This window comes from Bos indicus x Bos taurus, chromosome 19 (assembly GCF_003369695.1).
Source record: "Bos indicus x Bos taurus breed Angus x Brahman F1 hybrid chromosome 19, Bos_hybrid_MaternalHap_v2.0, whole genome shotgun sequence".
In the NCBI taxonomy this organism is placed as follows: domain Eukaryota; kingdom Metazoa; phylum Chordata; class Mammalia; order Artiodactyla; family Bovidae; genus Bos; species Bos indicus x Bos taurus.
In genome coordinates this window covers 29,621,407-29,643,850 of record NC_040094.1, presented here as the reverse complement: position 1 = coordinate 29,643,850, position 22,444 = coordinate 29,621,407, and the positions used below count along the sequence as shown (strand labels likewise).

Here is a 22,444-nt window from a genome sequence, read left to right as displayed (position 1 = left end):
TACACCAGGGAGAGCAGCAAAGGCTAGAAATCAGGCCCCACCTCCAGCCAGGTGTTAACTATTTACCTGCACCTTCTGCCCACGGGGGCATGCGAGGCTCAGTGGGAGAAGCAGATCACCAGAGGGAGCAGGGGAGTGAGCAGGTGTTGACACGGAAGAAGAAAGCTTAGCAGAAGTTCATTCCTCCCAGAAGACGCAGGGCAGGGAGGCCCAGGACCAGTGGTCCCATCCTTTCATCCTTCAAGGAGGCAGAAAGCAGTCTTTGCTCTGTTCAAGGCTTCACTGTCAATGCTGGATCAACCCCAGATCTCCTGGCTTTGAGACAGTGCTTATTCTGCTAAACCCAGGAGCCTCTACAAACCAAACATGCAGATAGACCGATATCTTGGAGCTGATGCATGGCAAGGGGACGCAGGGGTAGAGGTCACTACAACTACAAATCAGTGGGTTTGAAGCGGGTGGTCTTTATCTCCCTCCCAGCCCCAGGTCTCCCACGGGCACACGGTTCCTTGCCTCCCTTCCCCCCAGAATGGGGTACCAGCTGGCTCAGCGAGCAGGTGGACAGCATTCCCAGAGAGAACTGGCCCTTCAAGGGGATGGGTGGGTTCAGGGTAAGGTTATGTCCATCAGCTTTCAGGACAAATTCTCGGCTTTATTAATTCTCCTTCGTTCCTCAGGCAAGAGTAAACAAGCTTTTCTCAGGCAGCCCAGCATGGAGGCCTTCCCTATTCAAACACTGCAAGAATCGACAGGCTCGGATGGACTGAGCTCCCAGGCCGCGCTTCCCAGGGGGCCCCCTGGCCTCCTGCCCACAACTTCCCTCCTGCTGAGACGAGGCGAGCAAGGCCTTTGCTGTGGCAGACCCCAGAGTCCCAAAGCCCGTGATCCGGATCTGGCCCAAGTTCCCTGGGGAGAGCATGAGAGATCCCGGGCATCCGGAGACCCAGAGAAGGTCACAACGGGTCTGGCCAAGGACCCAGCATCTCGACAGGCATCACACTTGCTCACCTAGCCCCTCGGTGGAGGAAGCACTTTGTCAAGGGTGTTCGTTGACTGTTTGCTTCCATTGAAATTGTGTTTTCCAAGGTCCATAAGAAAGAAAGGAAATAAACAGTAACAAAACCAAAAGGAATGAGAAAACTTAACTGAGAATTAGTAAAGTTTTTTCAAAGCAAGATGCTACCGCTTAGTTGCCCAGGAATCTTTTGTTTGGTTGAGCTTTATACCAGCTTCTCATAGCCTGTAGAGAAATCTCATGAGTTGTTTTTTTGCTTCTCCTCTATTCCATTTGCACGTTTCGAATTTGGAAGGAAAAAGCCAAAAACCACCGTGAGAAACCTAAAGTCAAGGTTGGAAGGACCAGAAAAGTGGGAGACGAGAGTGAGAGACCATGAAGATCTGCCTTGACCTTGGATGGGCTGTGTTCTCAGCCTGAGGAGCTCATCCTGGTGAGCTTTGCTGGGGCTCATGTCACAGCAAAAGCAAGAAGCAGGACTCCATGACCTGAAAGTGTCTTCTCGCTTCAACTGCTCTGAAAGTGAAAGTTGCTCAGTCGTGTCCGACTCTTTGCGACCCCATGGACTACATAGTCCATGGAATTCTCCAGTCCAGAATACTGGAGTGGGTAGCCTATCCCTTCTCCAGGGGCTCTTTCAGACCCAGGAATCAAACCGGAATCTACTGCATCGCAGGTGGATTCTTTACCAACTGAGCTATCAGGGAAGCCCAGGAGCTGGATGAACTGGGGTTGTCCCTCTGAATCTGTTTTTTATCAAAGAGTGTCCTCCCAGGCACCCATGATGCTGTTTCCTCCAGCCCCTTCCCAGCACAATTTCTCCTGTAAGTGTCCCCGAGACTCAACCAAAGGTGCTGAGGACCCAGCAACCTAAGTCCACTATGTCTTTGGTTCTCCCCAGTGAGGCCTCCAGCACTCCCTGAAATTTTCTGGCCTTTCCTCTTTGAGGGCCGTTTGGTGACTATGCATATCCAAGTTCTGAATCCATTTTCTCAAGTTCCCAGAGACCGGCCGATACTTGAAACAATCCAGTCTATTCTAAAGCATTCAGGTGATCACACCGGTACCCGGGCCTCCCCCACAGGCCAACCAGGAGAGGAGCAAAGGGGGCCCCCGAGTTGACTCTGAGGTCCCCTAGGGGCTCCACTGTCACCATTCTTGCCCCCCATGCCCACTCCTACTCCAAGCTGTTGTTTAGTCAGAGTTATGTCCTACTGTTTTGAGACCCCACGGACTGTAGCCCACCAGGCTTCTCTGTCCATAGGATTTTCCAGGCAAGAATACTGGAGTGGGTTGCCATTTCCCTCTCCAGGGGAGCTTCCAGACCCGGGGACTGAACCCATGCATCCTGTGCCTCCTGCACTGGCAGGCGACTTCTCTACCACTGAGCCACCTGGGAAGCTCCCTACTCCAAGTACCAGTACGCAAAAGCCCCATGTGACCCCAGGCCCACGGCACTGGGTACAGCCTGACCTGCTCTCCACCTGGTGCCCCCTCCAGTCAGGCTGGAGCCCTCTCTGTGCCCAAAGCCAGGGTTAGGTGACCCTTCTTGTACCAAGGATTGGTGACGTCCATGGGCCCTTTCTCCCAGTAATATTTCTAAATGCAGAAATAAAATCCACAAGACTACCAAGGAAACTAATCAATACTGAAGTACACTTACCCAAATATTTTCAAAACCCCAGATTTATGGTACAGTGATGTAATGTATGTGTTTCTTTATTAATGATTATAAATCAAGATCCCACAGCAGGGCTGGTAACTTTCATCATTTTTAAGCAATTAGCAAGCATAAATAATATTTCATGATACCTGCACCAATTCTAACATGATGTGAAAACGGCTGGGATTTCTGCAGGTGGCCAAATCTCCAATGTTGCTGACCCGGCTGTGGTTTGTGGTCCACCTTTGCAATGGAGGAAACTTTTTTTTTTTGGCCACACAGCATGCGAGATTTTAGTTCCCATCCAGGGATAGAACCCATGCCCCCTGCAGTACAAGTGCAGAGTCCAAACCACTGGACCACCAGGGAAGTTCTTTTTTTTTGGAAACTCTTAATTTCAGTTAGAGGGAAGGAACAGTGAGAGCGTGAGTCTCTTCCTGTCCCGATTCATACCCCTCCTCATTTTGTTTATGGATCCCAGTGCTCTAAGAATGTCCTTTCCATCCCCACCACCCATCTCCTTCCGTCTCTGCAAGAAGGAATTTACAGGACCCTGGCCTGGATGGCCCTGGGCTAGAAGACAGCTTCTTCCCCTCGCTGGCTGAGCAGGAGGACCGTGGCTTTGAGGGTCCCAAGCTTGGAAGGCAAGCTAGCCCTAGGCACTAATAAAGCCCCCTCCCCTTTATTCTTAGAAGGGACATCATCGCAGAAAATGCCATGTGGCTCCATCTTGCTCAGTGCAGCCCAGGGGAACCACTGATACCAGCCAGCGCCCCAGTGGTGGCCGGGGAGTCTGGCCCCTCTGACCTCCCTTCCCCAGCCCCCAGCGCACCCCACAGGAAAAGCAAGAAAGCAGCAAGGGGACCACTTACCTTCGGGCTCCTCCACGCTGCTGGCTGCAGTGGTTGGCGGTGCCACAGGGATCTCTTTGTGGGGTTCAGGGTGAAGGGAAAGGGAAACAAGGTCAGAACACGTTATTTTTGACCTTAGAGAAGAAAGAGCACAGTGCAGATTCCTCCCAACCTCCCTGAGCCCTCCCTCCTGGTCCCACTCTTCACCCCGGAAGATGATGGTCAGGGAGGAAGGGAAAGCCTGGCGTAGGGGCCAGGCCACCCTGTTCTCAGCTGGAAGCTGTCCCTCCAGCTGGCAGAGACTGGAGGAGGGGAAGGCAGGACTTTGCCCCCTCTGCTCTCTGGGTGCCATCTACTCGCCTCGGTGCCAGGAGCAGAGAGAGGGGTCCTTAGGCCCCCCTTACTCATCATCAACAGACTCTGAGCTCAGGCTGACCTTGACTTATGGGTGGGGAAGCTGTCTGTGGCAGGGGTGGCATGTGAGGGTGCTGGGAGGTGTCTTCCACATGCAAAGAGGGGCCTGCACCCTGGCTTAGGTTCCCACAGGCTCACACCTCAAGAGTAAGGTGTTTTCTCGGCAGGGAGAACAGACTGACAATACAGAAGATTGCAGGGCCAGAGAGAAGTGTGCTCTGTTGGGACCGTTCCTCGCCTACTGAGAACAGCAATGCGTTCCTACAAGCTCCGGTCCTGGACTCAGAAAAGGAGAGGAGCTTCAGCCAGTCTCTAGGAAAGACCCAGACTTCACGGCTCCAGATTCTCTTTCTAGTTGGGGCCAAACTAAGAACCCAAACTCCCTGAGTGGCAGGGAGTCACCTCCCCTGCTGAGTGACCGTATGAGTGTGGGGTCACAGTCACCTCCACGAACCCCACTGATTTTGGCCACCACCTGACTGCTAGGGGTTAAGATCTCCCTTGGACCCCCCCCAGACTCTAGATCAGCTGCCACCTGGGTCCTGGTGGGTGGTCAAGATGGAAAACTCGGGCCTGGGGGCAAACCTGAGGGTCACCCGCAGAAGCCAGCTGTGCACCTTCGGAAGCAACAGGCAGAGGGCTGGCCCTCGATATGGAGCCGAACCTCTACTCTCAGGTTGTTTTATCATCGACAGCAAGCTACAGGTGCCCTGTTACAGCAGCTCATTAAGAAGCTGGGCTCTCTCTGAGTCTTCATGAGCTACTTGGTCCCAGCAGGAACATTCCAGAGGGAAATCCAGACAGCCCAGCCTAATCCTGCAAGTCCAGGAAAGGGTTGGGGCCAGTGGCCATGGAGGCACCCTGGCTGCCCGAGCCCCACTCCTCGGGCCTGGCTCTAGGACATGAGCAGAGGGCCCCATGACTCCCAGAGTTGTGATCAAACAGATACAAGAGTCCAAGGTCCTGTCTGGACACCTGAAACCTGGTGCTGGCAGGAAGAGCTCACAGGAATCCCAGGATGGAGATCCTGGGTCTCTAGGTGGTTGGCAGTGACGCTCACCCCCAGCATCAGCCCGCCCTTTTCAAGAGGAAGGGAAAAGGTACACAGCGTGTTGGAAAGCGGGATGCTTTCTCATCTCCCAAGGTTTCCATCCCTAATTCTGAAACATCAGCTCCACTTCCAGGCCTTTCCCCTCAGGGATTTGAAATGTTGCTTCCAGCCACTCTGGGAACGTGACAGCTCCTGACTCCCCCTCGCAAGGAGACCTCGTTTGCTTCCCCTATGTTTTCACAAGCTCGGATGGTGGGGCCGATCTCCTCCCAGCTTTCTAAAAATGGTCAGCTTTCTAGAGGGCCAGAAGAGAAAGACCCTTGCAAGCTTGAGACCCGGACAATTAGACGTCGTGAAAACCATCTCAACCTGCTCCACAGGTTGGACACAGGCTGGATGGACACAGGCTCAATTTCCCGTGGTTCGGATTTGCGGTATCTGCTGTTACCATGGCAACATCTCCTGGTCGTAAAACCTGCTGGAAGCCACGCAGCCCGGACTGTCCTGGACATGCGGCCACACTCAAGTCAAGTGGGTGAGGTGTGGGATGTCCCCGCCCAGTGTAGGGGGGAGCAGATTCCCTGCAAGATCCAGGGCCCACTCCAAGGACCCCAAGCAGCTGCCTGGCCCCAGCCTCCTGCTCTGCTTCAGGTTGTCTGTTCCAAGACCCTGGTATCTGACCTGAGAAGCTGGTGCCCACCCAGAGCTACAGGACACTGAAAACCATAAAGCAGGGGTTGCCCGACTTCTCCAGCAAAGGACCAGCTAGGAAACGTTTTGGGCCCTTCAGGTCACAGGGGCTCTGTCGCCACTACTCAATTCTGCCGTCACAGCCCCAAAGTGGCCACAGGCAGTCCATGAACAAGTGAGCCCGGCTGGGTCCCATTAAACTTTATTTACAGACGCTGAACTTTTCCTTTCATATCATTTTCACATGTCGTAAATTAGTAATCTTTTAATTTTTGTTTTAATCATTTTTAAAAGGTTTTTTAAAAAAAAAAAAAAACCCCAGCCAGCCACATAAAACCAGGCAGTGAGCCAAATCCCCAGGCAGGGTGTGCTAAGCCCTGCTCCGGAGAGGCAGCCTTGTGCCTGGGGTCTGCCTCGGAGGCTGGGGTTCGCTCCTCCTTCATCCTCCCTTCTGGTTCAGGTCAGCCCTGTATTCAGGATCAAACAGGCCGAGGCCAGGGGCCAGCGCCCAGCCAGCCTCTGCTCGTGACACCTGTGCAGTTTTAACATGTTAAAGCTCTCCCGAGCCAAGGCCCTGAGCCACCCCTGTTCTCTCCCCAAGTTCCAGCAACTAAGGGGCTGACCACTAGCCTGCAGGGGCCTCTGGAACCCTCAGAGATGCTGCCATCCTTCCTAAAGGCCGCTGGTGCCCGCCTGGAGTCTGTTCTTTCTGCTCTGAATCTGCCAGGCCAGAGGGGCCTAGAATTCCCACAGCAGCAGCCCCTGATCCAGACCTCACTCCCAGCCCAGGCCCAGGGCCAAGGTGGATACAGGAAGAGGTGGATATGCTTCCCCTGGCACCCCGGGAGCAGGAGACTGTCAGAACAGAGCCATGGATGGGCTGGCTCTGCTGAGACTCCCATAGGCTTGGGGGTCTCACACAGGGCCCCAGTGAGTGCAGAGATCCACCTCAATGAGCGCTGGCCCCCTAACATGGGTGACCCTGAGCCCCAGCCGGGAGGAGGGGCGCCCCGCATACTTATGCAGGGGGCGATGGGCGAGCGGCTCTGCTGGTAGCCCTTGGCGCAGCGGTTGCAGGTGATGCCGGTCACGCCGTCCTTGCAGGGACACTGGCCCGTGGTCTGGTTGCAGGTCTTGCCAGCAGCGCCCACGGGGTGGCAATCGCAGGCTGTGGAGGACACACAACAGAGGGGGTGAGAGGGTGGGAGTGACCAGAGCACACCCTCCTCCGAGGCCCTCCCCACCTAGTGGCACCCTCCCAGACCCCACCCCAGGGGAAGAGCTGAGCGGGGTGCGGGAGGCCAACCCACACACATTCCAGAAGCTCTGATCACTGACCACCTGCCTACCTGGAGACAGGAAATGAAAATCAGAATGGACCAACCGGAAAGGACAGTCTGGGCAGAGGAGTCAAGTTGGGGTGCCCTTCTGAAGGCCCAGGAGGAACACCTCACAGCCCCTGGCTGAGTGGGAGGGCAGGAGTCAGATTTGGGGATACACCTGCCCTTGACAGGCTGCTTTGTGCCCTCTTGCTCCTTTGCCCCCAGCCAGCTCCTAGCGGCCAGGCATCCTTGCTAACCTCTGGGTGGGAGGGACAGGGTTTGGGACCTGATGGAGCCCTGGGGTTTGCCACCTCAGAGGGAGTCAGCAAGGAGTGTCCCTTCCAGGGCTGTTGCCCTCACTCTGCTCTGTCCAGCCAATCTGACTGGCAGGCAGGCAGTCTGAGATGCAGGCTTCTGGATCACAAAACCCATCAACTGTAGCTCCAGGAAGAGTCACAACTATCCTTCAGTTAAAGGCCCTGATGAAATTTAAAGACTTAGAGGTGAAAGAACCTCCCAGGGCCTTGCAGAAAAGGACTGGCCAAACTGGAAAGTGCCACAAGGCCCTGGTTCTCAGTTCAGGGGCTGCTGCACCCCACACCCCTCCTCCAGGTTTGCAATGGGCTAAAGAGCTGCGGTTGCCCACCCCGTCACACTGCACCCCAAGGCTCCGTCCCTATTTCCAGGACCCAGTGACAAAATGGCCAGAGGAGTTTAAGGGGACACGCCCCCTACTATGGACTGAATGACTCCATCCCCCCTGCACATTCATATGTTGAAAGCTAACCCCCAATGTGATGGCATTAGGAGGCAGAGCCCTTGGGAGGTAATCAGGTAGATGTGGTCACGTGGGTGAGACCCTCATGGTGGGATCAGCGCCCTCAGAAGACGAGGAAGAGAGAAAGAGCTCTCGGTACAAGCACACAGCAAGAAGGTGGCGGTCTGCAAATCAGGAAGCAACCTCCATCAGACACTAGATCAGCTGGCACCTCCATCCTGGGCTTCTCTGCCTCCAAAATCCTGATGAGTGTCTATGGTTTAAGTCACCCCATCTGTAGTGTCTGGACACAGAGGACTAGTGATCGTGCTATGTGCACTCAGTGTGTCCGACTCTGTGTGGCCCCACGGACTGTAGCCCCGCAGGCTCCTTTGTCCATGGGGTTCTCCAGGCAAACATACTAGAGTGGGTTGCCATGCCCTTCTACAGGGGGTCTTCCTAACCCAGGGATTGAACCCACGTCTCTTACGTCTCCTGCATGAGCACGCAGGCTCTTAACCACTAGTGTCACCTGGGAACTCGATGCCCATTAACTCCATGAGGCTTGAGCAAGAACTGTGGTATCTGCAAACACAGGACACCTGCCTCCCTGGACCGAGGCAGTGGACTCAGCAAAGGCAGAGGAGGGGAGGCAGGAAGGAGGCCAGTGCCCTCGCCCACTCCCCTGGGGTCTCCCTGGCCCTCCCCCCAGGGAAGAGAAGCCTGGAGAGGGTGAGGAGTTGTCTGCAGGAGGGCGACCTGCTGCAGGTTCACTTGGTGCCAGAGCTGCTCTGTTTCTATTCCAAATGGGGAAAAAGTATCCAAGGGAATAAGTGAGAGTAGTGCTCCCTCCCCAAAGAGCTACACTAACACCTCCCCAGCGGGTGCCGCTCAGCATGAGGGCGCCAGGCCGCGGGTGAAGACCTGGCCTCTCCCGGCTGGCCAGCCTTGGGCCCAGGAGGGGCCCCAGAGAATTAGGAAGAGGAAGGCAGAGGGCCGAGGGTGCAGAAAGGACAGGAATGTGAGGAATTGCTTGTTGAAGTTGTGTCTGGACACGTGAGAGCTTCTGGAAACCCTGGGAGTACGGGTCTGGGGGAGGAGGGGGCATGGGGCGGGGTACTCCAAGCCAGGTGAGGGGAGGGCAGGGGACAAGGCCTAGAGGAGGAAATGGAACTGTCCCAATCCCGCCCCTGTGGACAGCAGCAAACATTCTATTAGAAACCTCTGTCAAATCTATCCTAAATTCAAGTTCATTTCCCAATGTTTTTTTCTTCTTCTTCCCTCTTTTCTTTCACTCAGCCTCAAAGTGCACTGTGGATGATGCTATGAAGAGGGAATGGTTGGAAGTGACCAATGACCTTAGATCCATCCCTGTGACAGGAAGGGCGATGGGCCACGGAGGCCTCTCTGAGCTGGCCTGGTGACAGCAAAGGGCCAAGCACAGGCGCCTGGTGTCCCGAGCCCCTGGTGCAGGCGTGGGCACCACCAGGCGGATATGGACTCCCCAGGCTCCTGCCAGCTGACCTCCCTTGGCCAGCTTCGCAAGCCTGCTGGTAATCCTGAAACCCACGCCAAGACATCCTCCCCTCCGTGCTAACGGAACACAGCTGTGTGCCAGTGACTTCTGGGCCTTGGACTCGGCCAGGAGAGGGTCACCAAAGGTTGCATGGTCACTGGAGGGTCCGAGCCAAGTCACCCACAGGCCCAGGTCATCTTCATCGAGGCAGGAGCTGGCCCAGAGCAGAATCTGGGGGGAGCAGAGTGCATCGCCCTCACCTGAGGCCCTTCAAAGCTGGGGACCCCTCAGCCCCCTGGGGTTGGTGAGCTGGCAGGGAGGAGCCGGGCGCCAGCTGAGACGGGCAGAGCTGAGGGCCAAACTCGGTGATGGCAGGGCAGTATGTCTGCTTCACGGAGCAGGCACGTCCTTAGGCCCAGCCTTTGGTTACAGGAGAGGGCTCTTCGCTGTGCAGTTTCCAAATCATTCTCTCAAGATCTGCAAAGACTCCAAGCAGCTGGCCCTTGGTCTGAGAGAAGCAGCGGGCTGCCCTGTGCTTCACGCAAATCACTGTTCCAGGAAGAGAAGTCAGCCGAGTCCCAGAGGGTCCAGGTGGAGGCGTGGGTGGCGGTGAGTGGGAGGCTACTCAGGTCACTGCCATGGTGGGGGGACCATCCTCAGAGGTGGGCACTCCTGCAACACAGCCCTGCCACTCGGACCCCTGAGCCGTACACACCCCCACATGGCGTCCTTCTGGTCCTCGCACCGGCCTGTGAAATTAGCATGACTATACCGAGGAGGCCAGGAGTGGAGAGATAGAAAGGGCCTGATCTCTTGAGCGCGTCATGGAGGGCCCTCGCCCTCTCCTGTGTGTCCCCCTGCACTTCCCATTCTGCAAGGAGAAATACACCCTTCCCTGTTGAAACCAAGGCCAGGTGGCATCTCTTACGTGCGGCCAAATGCAGTCCCGACACAGACACTTGCATTGCACTCATTCTCAATTCACAGCTAAATGTCCCCAAAGTAAAGAGTTTTCCTCAAACCCCGTGATTATGGAAAGCTAAGTTATACCTTCTGGGCAAAGAAGGATGAGCTTCAAGGTGTGGGGAGAACTGATGAATCACAACAGCCCACAGTAGGTTCTCTACAACCTTGAACAAGAGAATGCAGCTAGTAATGCCCACAGGAAGAGGGTCTGAGCTGCCCACCAGTTACACAGGAGACTACGACCCTGGTCCTTAGAGAAAGAAAGCCAAAGGGATTGTGCTGTATCCTCCAAAACCCAAAACACACCCAGACGCACAAACACACATAGATTCCTACAACTCTCAGACACGCAGGCGCACACAGCACCACAGGGGGCAGGGGAGAGGATGAGGGCGGCAGAGCTGGGAGGATGTGGACGTGAGCGAGTAGAAGTCTTCTCCTTGGCGGGGGGTCTGGTGAAAGGGACAAAGTGAGAGCCTCCCGGATTCTTCCGAGAACAGGCTCTGGGTCAGAATGTCTTCTCCTGCAGGAAGCCTGGTTCGGTGACTCCCGTTTCCCTGGATGTCAGCCACTCCACTCGGAGGAGGTCAGGCCCTTCCCCGGCAAATCATCATCTGCACACAGCAGGCAGAACCTGGCCCTGGGAAACAATCCACCAGAGAGTTTTTCCATGAAGAGGAAGGTGAGACCAGGAGGAAGCCCAGGGCCCTGAGAAGGCGGCCGGATCAGGTTTCTCATGAACACATGGGCTGGATGGTAGCCTGATGGCGCAGAGAAGCCAGACTGTCCTTGCTTGGGGTCATCAGCCAGATAGGAACAGCTAAGGACACACAGATGGTTTCATATGGGTGTCAAGAGACCCAGGTCTGATCCTTCCCTGCCAGTAATGCGGTGTGACCCTGGGCTAGTGCCTCGCTCTGAGTCTTGGGTAGCTCATCTCTAAGGCCAGAGGTTTATACTTGCACTAAAGTTGCTTCCAACCAAACAGGCTAAGATCCAGGGCAGTGTCCTGTCCCCGGGGACCGTCACCCCCACCGCTGCAGTCCACTGCAGTGTCTCAGCTCAGGGGACCAGGAACATGCTCCTGCCGCCAGGCATGCCAGGCCCTCGCGCCACACCCATGGGGCACCCTGCCCGACACCATGCACTGCTGCACTGGGCTGAACTCTGGTCTCTGAGATCTGTGCTGTCAGCTATGAGAAGTGCACTGGGGTTACTGAGGGCCCCCACAAAGCTGACCCGGAGGCAGGCAGCCCTGACCCTCCTCTGCGGTGAGGCCCCTGTCCTGACGCCCGGCAACCCCGGATCTTTTCAGAATACCTTATTCTGGGATTTATGGAGGTGCCGGATGTATGGTCAGAGAAGGTGATGGCACCCCACTCCAGTACTCTTGCCTGGAAAATCCCATGGACAGAGGAGCCTGGTAGGCTGCAGTCCATGGGGTCACAAAGAGTCGGACATGACTGAGCAGCTTCACTTTCACTTTTCACTTTCATTCATTGGAGAAGGAAATGGCAACCCACTCCAGTGTTCTTGCCTGGAGAATCCCAAGGATTGGGGAGCCTGGTTGGGGGAGTTGCCATCTATGGGGTCGCACAGAGACAGACATGATTAAGTAACTTAGCAGCAGCAGCAGCAGGATGTATGGTGGATGGAATCATACAGCAGGTAATCTTTTAAAATTGGCCTCCTTTATGCCCAGTGTGTCTTCCCAGGTGGCGCTAGTGGTAAAGAATCCACCTGCCAATGCAAGAGATGTTAGGGACATGGGTTCGTTCAATCCCTGGGTTCAGAAGATTCGCTGGAGCAGAAAATGGCAATCCATTCCGGTATTCTAGCCTGGAGAATCCCATGGACAGAGGAGCCATAAGGTCGCAAAGAGTCGGACACGACTGAAGCAACTTATCACACACACATGCCTAATGCGTTTGAAATGCATCCGTGTTGCCAGGTCAGTCAACAGCGTGTCCATTTGCACTGCCAGATTCCACAACACGGACATACCACTGGTTGTTTGACCATTCACCCACCAAAGCACAGTTGGGCTGTTTCCAGTTTTTGCCAGTTGTGAATAATGCTTTTATCAACATCCATGTGCCTTTTTTTGTGTGAACACAGATTTCATTTCTCTGGGATAAACATCAAGAGGAAGCATTGCTTGGTATTATGGCAGCTCTATGCTTCACTTCTCCCTGGTGGCTCAGGAGTGAAAAAGCCACCTGCCAATGCAGGAGACGCAGGTTCAATTCCTGGTTTGGGAAAATCCCCTGGAGAAGGAAATGGCAACCCACTCCGGTATTCTTGCCCGGGAAATCCCAAGGACAGAGAAGCCTGGAGATCTACAGTCCATGGGGTCACAAAGAGTCGGGGCACAACTTAGCGACTGAACAGCAACAATGGGTGGGTGGTGGCATCTCGCCATGGTTCTAGTCTACATTTCCCTAATGCAGAAGAATGATGGTTGAGGCATTTATCCACCATCCCTGTATCTTCACCAAGTAGCCGTTCAAGTATTCTGCCCATTTCTAGCTGAGTGGTTGTTATTGCCTTATTGTGCAGTTTTGAGAGTTCTCCACATAAGCTGGATTCAAATCCTTGGCCGGATACGTGATGTACAAATACTTCCCCCTGTCTGCTCATTCACAGCAGAAGCTTCTTACGAGGCACACTGTGAGTATCAGTCTGGTCACTGATCCTTAGCCTTCCTGGCGGCCCCCGTGGCTCTCAGAACTGGCCCTTTCCTTTCCCTCCTTTCTGACTCAGAGCCCTCCAGCCCTCCAGCCCTTTCCTGCTCTCAGGCATGGGTACCGCTCCTCAGTGTCCCCATGGCTGTTTGCCCCTGAACCCCAGGTCTCATCTTGAAGTCCACCCCATCCTCAGACAGGTCCTCATGGGATGCCCTGCAAAGCAGCCTCCCCTCCCCACTGCCAGTTACACTATCTCCAGCTTATTTATTTCCTCCATGTAACTCACCACAATCTATAATAATCCTCTGCTTACTGTTTCTTCTTTATCATCAACCTCCCTCCAGAACATAAGTTCCACAGGAACCTGTCTGTGCTGGTCACCACTGGACCCCCAGTTCCCATGTGGGGCAGGAGATCCATGGACACGGGTTCAATCAGTGCACACGCTCAGGGCCACTGTGTCGCCCTCCCTGTGGGAAGAGGCTGTTTCATGGACCCTAAATCTGGAGGAGAGGGGGAGGGACGCGCAGGAAAGACCCTCCCCTCACATCTGAGATCAGTGGCAACCGCAACAACGAACACTCCCCACTTCCAAATTCTCTGTGCTAATGAGGGACGAGGATAATTTAAATCCACAGGTAATCCGCAAACTTCATCTCAGCTGTTTGTCCGCTCCTCCTAGGCTCTGCTTTTCTTTCTCCCAGCGGTTGCTGCTGCTAAGTCGCTTCAGTCGTGTCCAACTCTGTGCGACCCCATAGACGGCAGCCCACCAGGCTCCCCTGTCCCTGGGATTCTCCAGGTAAGAGTACTGGAGTGGGGTGCCATCACCTTCTCCCCCCAGCAGTTGCTAAGGAGGCACAAAAGAAGACACATTTCAAGTTGCACGACCTCTCTTTCCCCCGACACTTTCGGATGAAGGTGCAGACAGCAGGAAGTGGAAGGGGGAGCCCCGGCATCCCAAACTGGGTTATTTGACCCTCTGTGATCTATTAATAGTTAACTACAGTCTTCCTGCAGCTGATTTACAGGTGAAAGGTTCAGATGTGTGTGTGTGTTGTCTGCACACACTGGATGCACAGAGTCCAGCAGGCAAGCAGGGGCTGGATGGTGGGGGAGATGCCAGAGCACCAGGGTGACCGGTAATGGGGACCAGCTCGGGCCTTGCATCTGCCTTTCAGCCTGAGGGCCCTCAGATGCTGTGGATCTTTCTTAGTGGCACCTTCAGAACCGCACCTGGACACACCCAACCTGTTCCCATCTTCTCCGCTGAGCCCCCCACCCCCACCCCTGCCTGCAGCTGCCAGGCACCCAGCTCTGCTGTTCCAGCCATTTATCAGTTTTGCTCCTAATATTGAGTGTGTGCAATGGAATTAGGGCAAATTCCTCAGGCCCTATGCAGTCTGGTGGGAATCAGCTTTCAAGTCCACATGAGGTTTAAGCCCCTCAAGTAAGAGGGGCCAGCTGTCCTAGGCACCACGCTCACGGAAAGAACTAAGGCCGAGGGGAGCCTGGGCGATGGTCTCCACGTGGTGTGCACGCTGGCAGTAACAGCAGCTCTGGTTACTCACTTTTCCTCTGCTTGTACCAATGATTGTAACAGTTCCTGGTGTGGCATGCACGCCATGTGCCAGGCACCTCCTCTACATCATCTCATTTAATCAACTCTGTAACACTTGGGATGAGGGACTATTATTATTATTGTTGCTGTTGTTAAGTTGCTCAGTCATGTCCAACTCTTTGCTAACCCATGGACTGTAGCACACCAGGCTTCCCTGTTCTTCACCATCTCCAGTGTTTGCTCAAACTCATGTCAATTGCGTTGATGATGCCATCCAATTATCTCATCTTCTGTCATCCCCTTCTTCTCCTGCCCTCAACCTTTCCCAGCATCAAGGTCTTTTCCAATGAGTCGGTTCTTTGCATCAGGTGGCCAAAGTATTGGAGCTTCAGCATCAGTCCTTGCAATGAATATTCAGGGTTGATTTCCCTTAGGATTGATTAGTTTGATCTTCTTGCTGTCCAAAGGACTCAAGAGTCTTCTCCAGCACAATTCGAAACCAGCCTTTGGTGCTCAGCCTTCTTTGTGGTCCAACTCTCACATCCGTACATGGCTACTGGAAAAACCATAGCCTTGACTAGATAGATGGACCTTTGTTGGCAAAGTGATGTCTCTTCCTGATATCATTTTAATATGTATTTATTTGGCTGTGCTAGGTCTTAGCTGCATCACTCCGGATCTTGGATCTTCTCTGGCAGCATGCAGAATCTTTAGTGTCAGCATGTGAACTCTTAGTCACAGCATGTGGGATCTAGATCCCTGATCTGGGATTTAACCCGGGCCCCCTGCATTGGGAGCAGGGAGTTTTACCCACTGGGCCACCAGGGAAGTCCCAAGAAGGGACTGTTACTAATTCCCATTTTCAGATGGGACAATTCCTAGCCTGGGGCTGGGGACCACCTGCTGCTCTTCTGGTAGCAGAAGTTCCTTCCCAAGTAATGTCCCTGTTAAGGGGGGGTGTGGGAGAGAAGCAGAAGCTTTTCTGCTCAGACTGGGGACCCCCGGGGGCTACAGGTCCACTGTTGCCCACAGCTTCCGAGGGCTCAGGCACGTTCTCAGCGGCTTGCGACGAGCCATGGTGACTGTGAACTTGAAGGGGGCAGGGCAATGACGGCAAGAAACAGGCCGCTCTGAGCCAGGCGGGCGCTGGATGCCGTGGGTAATTTCTCCGTTCTCATCACAATTCAGTTCACGGGAGACACCCGGAATGTCTTTATCCATCACAGATGGTTTGAGGAGATGATAAATTAATATCGTTTAAAGGGAGGCCTGGCTGAAATGGTTAAATGGTAACGTCTTCTTTGCTGGCTCTAAAGAAAAAGAGCCCCCGAGTCCATAAAGAAGACAAACGGTAAACAAAACCGCCTATCCCTCTTGACAGATTCCAGGACGAGTATCACTCACACACCCTTCTGCAGAGAAAGGGGAGAAACTCATCTCGTCTGACTTTGTATAGGAAAACAGCCCAGGCCATAATGAGGCCTTCCCAGGGCTGTGAAATCGCGCTGAATGGCAGAGAGTGCAGCCGCCTGCTCCCTGGGCATGTTGACTACAGCCCTTTGTATGCACTAGCGCTGCCAGCCCCCCATCTGGTTCCAAACTAGGGGAGGGGAGAAAGAACCCAACAAACTTGTTGCTACGAAACTTCCCTTGGGGGGATGGCATAATGATGCTTGGGATGGAATGCCCTTGCTCCAGGCTGTTCTTGTCTGGGTCCACCCCTGCTCTCAACTGAACAAGGTCAGGAGTCAGCCCATCACCCGCAGTGTATGGGTGGCCTCAGGCCCATGCTCGGGCCTCCTCCCAGTCCCTGGGAAGTCCGGGCTCAAGGGGCCCCCATGACTATTTCCAGGCACCCTTAGGTCAACAGCCCAGTTGAGTCAAGAGGCACTGCTGGCTGTCCCATTTCCCCCATGAAATGCATTTGAGACAGAGCAAAGAAGTACAGCTTTCACCTCAGGGCTACAATCTACATGATTCTAGAAGTCTCTGACAGTGAACAATCAGGGATCAAAATACTGGGATCATGCTGCCACCAAAGGAACCATTTCCTTAAACCATCCAGCCCTGGGAAGACAAGACAGTGGAATTCTCCGAAGGTGATGACAAAGACCCGTGTCTGAAGATCTCGAGGGTACACATTACCCTGCCAGCTTCTGAACTATAGCTGGTTCCCCACAAATCCCAGGGTCTTTATGAGTGGGGGGAACTGTGGACTCCAAGTTCCCACATCTCTAAGGGGGTGACATCAGGAAAAAAAAGAGCTAAGAGGAAAGATGGGGAACTTTCAAAAGATGCCTTTCCTCAGAGGGAAATGGCAGGACCTTTCAGGTCACATTCTTCTTCTCACCAATCAGAGATGATATCTTCAACGTGTTGTCTCTTCTCACCAATCGTGAAGCAGAGCCCTTCAGGAAATGCTCTTCCTCACCAATCAGGAGGCAGGATCCTTGAAACACTGTCCTCCCCTGCTAATCAGGAGGCACTGACAGTCTCACTTCTCCTAACACATTTCCCCAGAAGGGTAAGCAAGTATTCTTTTGAGCAGATTCCATCCTTACATTTTTTTCCTCTTCCATGGTCCTTCTCTCAGAGTTAACATCAAAGTGGTTGCTGTCCAGGGCTGGGAGGAAAGACAAAGCCACCCAGGCTAGCCAGAGCATTTGAAAGAAGCCAGGACCCCACCCTCGCCTGCCTGAACCTGTTCCTCCTAGAAACCAGCACAGGAAGCCTGTAGTTCCACACCACTGAACCAGAGTGGCAGAGCCCCAGAGGATGGTCTGCAGGCTCCCAGGACCCTGTGGCCTTCTGAGATCTCACTCTGAGCATTGTCAGGCCACACTCGGCCCTCGGCCCTCCCCACAGCAACAGAGGAAAGGGAGGGGATGCAGATGGCAAGATGACCAAGGCCTTGCTCCTTCCTGACTCTCCAGGGGACATGCCTTTCCTTCTCTGACAGCTGAAACTGGCACTGCAGGAAGTGACCACTGCCCTTCCAAACAGAGCCCAGATCTCATTCACGGGCACAGGACTGCCCACCTGACTGGCCCCCGTTGAGAAAATTTTTTTGGCCAAATCTCCAAGAAATCTATGTGCAGCCAGTTGTTTATAAGACCTCAACTTCAATTTCTTCTGTAGAAAAAAGACAACAAAACACTTGGGCACAAGGCACTGGCCACTTTCCAACTACCTCCTCTGAAAACCCAAAGCCCTCCTTCCCTGGTGCCCCTGCCTTCCTGCTACTGTGGATATTTCTTGGGTCCGTTTTCCCAGGTCATCTTTCTCAATTTCTGGTCAAACTCTCCTGGGGCTTTCTCACCTGGATCGGTTGTTTTTAACATGGAAAACAGCCCAGCTACCTTAATGCTTAAATTTCTCTCAGCAACCACCAGAGGCAGCCTTAGGTCCACAGAACTGGAAAGAGACCTTGTGTGAGGGAAGCCACCCTGTTCATCTCTGCTTATTTGGAATCTCAGGGACTTCTCTGGGAGAAGACAGACTGGGAATATGTTTTTAAGAGAAAAGCTTTCTGCACCAGTAGGGCAGGCTGCATGGGCCCCACACTCAGAAGGGCACAAGCTAGGCTGAAACTCTGCTTGCCATTTTGAAATTCTTAGCAATTCCTGAACAAGAAGAAGTCCCATATTTTCATTTTGCACCGGGGCCCACAAATTATGTAATCAGTACTGCACACAAGTGCCCAACATCTGGTGGATTTCCTGTTAAGAAGATGATACTCTGGCTTCATCCAGGGCTAAGCAGTAGCCATAGAAGGACTCCTCTGCTGCAGCTCCTCATCCAGGCCTAGGTTGGCTTGGGTCTCTCCTGCCTCAGGGTCTTTACAGGCCCTTGTGAGGATCCCAGCCACACTGGCTTGTGGCCCAAGAGCCCTCAGAGATGAACATCTTCCCAGGAAGTCAGGCTCTCGGCAAGCAGTGTCCCTAGGCCCCGAGTTTTGGACCCAGAGGGCCTTGGTTCCTGGAATTCCCAAAAACAAATGCATGTGGCAGGGTGGGGAGGAGGAGGGGAGCACTTCTCCCCTCCTCCATTGTCACTAAATTCCCTGGCATTTCATCAACTCCTTGGAGTCATCTGATCACGGCTTCATTTTTGTTAGTGGGAGAAAACAAACAGCAGAAAGTTAAAACATTACAGCTTGCTTCAAGGAACGAAAATAGAGACCCCCGTCTCCGTTTAATTTTTTGTCCTGAGAAGTGAAACTGTTTGCAGGTGGATTAAATGCTCCTTCTGAACCCCTGCCTCTCACCCCACTTTCCCCCTCCCCAAGTTGCCGACATCTGTGAAGGTGCGCGTCTGTTTGAGTGTTGAGGGCTGGAGGAGGCCGCGAGGGGTGGGGTGGAGGGTGGTGGGCGCACACCTCCAAAGAAATGCATCTGCGAGGTTTTGGTGAAAGAGAGTCCTTTGTGCCGAGAGTAAGCCGGGGGAACATGACCCCCGCCCTGCGGTATGCAGCACACCTGTGCGGACAGAGGGGGCGGGGCGGGGCCGGGAGCCCTGCACCCTCGCGGGGATCACCACCCCCCTTTCTTCTCCTTGAGTCGCGTCTCCACCGCCCCTTTGTTCCGGCTTACACCTCCAAAAGGCGTGCATGCATGCGATGATCTCAGCATGGGGATAAGAATAAAAGAGATAGAGGGGGAGATAGACAGACAGACAGATATAGATAGATAGATAGATATAGGAAGATAGAGGCGGCGCCGGGGCCTCGCCCCGCCTACCTTTGCAGGCCTTGCGGTGGGTGATGGGCTTGCCCAGGTCGCGGTAGTAGCCCTCCTTGCAGTAGTGGCAGTGACGGCCGGCCGTGTTGTGGCGACAGTTAAGGCAGACGCCCCCACTCTTGCGCCCCGACAGCTTGTAAAGCTCCATGTTGAAACGGCACCGCCGGGCATGCAGGTTGCAGTTACAGGCTGTGAGAGGCAGGGACTCCGGTCAGGAGGGGGCCACCGAAGACTCTGAACATCCCCTCCAGTTCCCCCTCCTCCACGGCCCGACCTCAAGCCAGCCCTTCCTCTGGGAGCTTTTCCTAGGCTCCCCTGTTTGCATCCATCAGCCCCTACGGACCACCTGACTGTGCCTGACCCATCGCCAGGCACTTGCTTCCCTCCCCATGGAGATGGTTCAATTTCTGCAAAGGATCACCACCCCCACCCTCTATCTATATCCAGTCAGAGTTGGGAGGTGCAGCTGGCATCCTTCTTGTGCCCAAATCCTGCTTGTTATGGGCTGAACTGTGCCCCTCCCCTGCCCCCCATTCATATGCTGAAGCCCTAACCCCAGAATCTCTAAATGTAACTTGTATTTGGAGACATCCTGGCAGACAGAGGGCTTCCCTGATAGCTCAGTTGGTAAAGAATATGCCTGCAATGCAGGAGACCCCAGTTTGGTTCCTGGGTCGGGAAGATCTGTTGGAGAAGGGATAGGCTACCCAGTCCAGTATTCTTGGGCTTCCCTGGTGGCTCAGCTGGTAAAAAAGAATCTGCCCGCAATGTGGGAGGGAGACCTGGGTTCGATCCCTAGGTTGGGAAAATCCCCTGGAGAAAGGAAAGACTACCCACTACAGTATTCTGACCTGGAGAATCCCATGGACAGTATAGTCAGACACCACTGAATGACTTTTACTTCACTGGCAGACAGAGGACCTACCCTAGAGATGGGGTCCTCTCTCGTTTCAATGAGGACACTAGTGTGGGCCCTAGTCCAAGCACTGGTGTCCTCTTTTTATAGAGAGGAAGTCTGGACACCCAGAGAGGTGGCAGGGGTGCAAGTCAAGGAGAGAGGTCTCAGGAGAAAGCAGACCTGCCCACACTTTGATCCTGACTCCAGCCTCCAAATTATGAGAATACATGTGTTGGTTTAAGCGTCCCAGCGGGAGGCATTTTATCACCGCAGCCCAAGCAGATGCACGTACTGCTTCTGAGCATCACTTCTACCCGTGCACACTCCGCACGTCCTTGAGCTCCAGACACTGGCCTGGACTCTCCTTTTTCCCACCTCCTCCTGCACCATCTCCCCTCCTGCCATCAACTTGCAGAACTTCCTCCCACAGCGTGGTGGCCACACTCCTGGCAGCCGGGTCCTCCAGACAGGCCCTCAGCATCCCGCCCCTGGCCTTCACAATTCTACCTAATCCTGTTTCCCTCTGCCTGTTCCCCACACTAGTGTTCCTGTGGACTTTTCCCCTCCACTCTGATGCTCTCCCGGGTCTGCCTGGTTCACCCCTCACAGCAGTGACCGCCTCTGTGCTCCTGACCCGCAAATCCACATTTCCGGCTTCCGCTTCGAGGTCTTCTTGTGGACCCAGAGGCGCTTCCCCCAGACCCATTCACTTCTCTCCATTCATCAGATCTCAGACACTGCCCTCCCCCAACCCCCGCCCCACTGAGCCCTCCAGGCTCCCAACACTATAACCGGGACAGGAGTTCTGAGCCCCTGTCTGAGGATGTCCAGCACCTACTTGAAATTTTTCAGTGGCTCCCCACTGAATAAAATCAAAATCATTTAACACTGCCTCCAGGGCTCTGTATAAACTGGTCCAGCTCCTCTCTCCCACTGTAGCTCTGCTCAGCCCCCTCTCCTCTTAGGCTTCAGCTGTGTCAAACCCTTGCAGTTTCTGGAGCAGGCCACGTATGAGGACCCCTCACCCGTCCCCTCTGTGGGGACAGGCATGTGCTGCTCCTTCCCTCCTAGGACTCTCTGCTCTCAAGCCCCCTTCTCATCTGACTGCCTCCTTCCATCAGCCCTTTCTTGGTTTCAATGTCACTTCCAGGCCCATCTTCACCTTCCGCCCGCCCAGCTTACACACAAAGGATCTGAGCTCCCCAGGCACCCAGGAGGGCCCCCCCACTCAGCATTCCTTATGTTACCCTGTGACACTGTTACCTGTTTCTTCTTTAGGCTTCTAACTCGGGGTTATCTCCAGCTTAAATCTGGCCTAATCTTGCACACTCTACAATGCAACTTGCTTTTGCTTTTATGATAAGCTTGTTTTAAATAGCTTTTTTTGTTGTTTTCCCTGACTGCACCACGTGGCATGTGGGATCTTAGTCCCCTGATCAGGGATTGAACCCGTGCCCCTTGCATTGGAAGCAGAGTCTTAACCACTGGACCACCAGGAAAGTTCTAAATCACCTTTTATGTAATTGTTAAATATATATTTAATACCAGACACTTGAAAAACAAAAGCAGAAAGGTTAAAAAAAACACGTACACACACTCAAATTTCCACCAACTGCTGTTAATATCGGGGCTTTCCCTGCAGGCTTTAATTAACATTTACTCAGCTGTGGAGCTCTTTCTTTCTGACAGACATGGATCATCCATGTACCTCTCACTTCCTAGGTATTTTCGCATGATGATGAATATTTTTTAATGTCAGATAACGTGAATACACGAAATGGGCTCCTTGGAAACAGAAGTTCATGCAGTGAAAAGCTGGGCCTTGGGACTTCCCTGGTGGTCCAGTAGTTAAGACTCTGCCCTCCAATGCAGGAGGTGTGGGTTCAAGCCTTTGTTGAGGAAGATCCCACATGCCACGAGGTGTGGCCAAAAATTCAAAATAAAAAGCAGAGCCTTCCCAGGTTGGGCAGTTATTTCCAGTTTCTCACTATTATAAACAATACAGGGGTAACCACCTTTGAACACACATATGTGTACTCTGCTCTGAGGACTGTCATACAGTAAATTTTTCAGGGCAGAATTGCTATGTTAAATTTTGGTGTTTTTAACTCAAGATCCCAAATGCCAAATTGCCCTCAAGAAAGGCTGTCCTGGTTTACTCTCCCACTAGCAGGATGTGAAAGCTCCTACTTCCTATTCTCCATACTGCTGAAAAGAAAAACAATATGCATTTGGTATCAGCATTCCTTTTTTTTTTTTAACCTTTGCCAATTCATCTGGAAAACACACAATTTTAATTTGTATGTCTTTGATGACC

The 22,444-nt window shown here is 53.6% G+C and overlaps 1 protein-coding gene across 1 annotated transcript in view; it reads right to left on the bottom strand.

Moving 5' to 3' along the window:
• The window catches only part of NTN1 (netrin 1), a 188,904-nt gene that overhangs the window by 49,450 nt on the left and 117,010 nt on the right, over positions 1 to 22,444 (bottom strand). The window contains exons 3-5 of the mRNA XM_027518814.1: positions 19,230 to 19,418; positions 6,703 to 6,852; positions 3,551 to 3,604 (exon numbers count right to left, since the gene is read on the bottom strand). Coding sequence (XP_027374615.1) covers positions 3,551 to 3,604; positions 6,703 to 6,852; positions 19,230 to 19,418 — 393 coding nt within the window. The remainder of the gene's footprint in view (positions 1 to 3,550; positions 3,605 to 6,702; positions 6,853 to 19,229; positions 19,419 to 22,444) is intronic.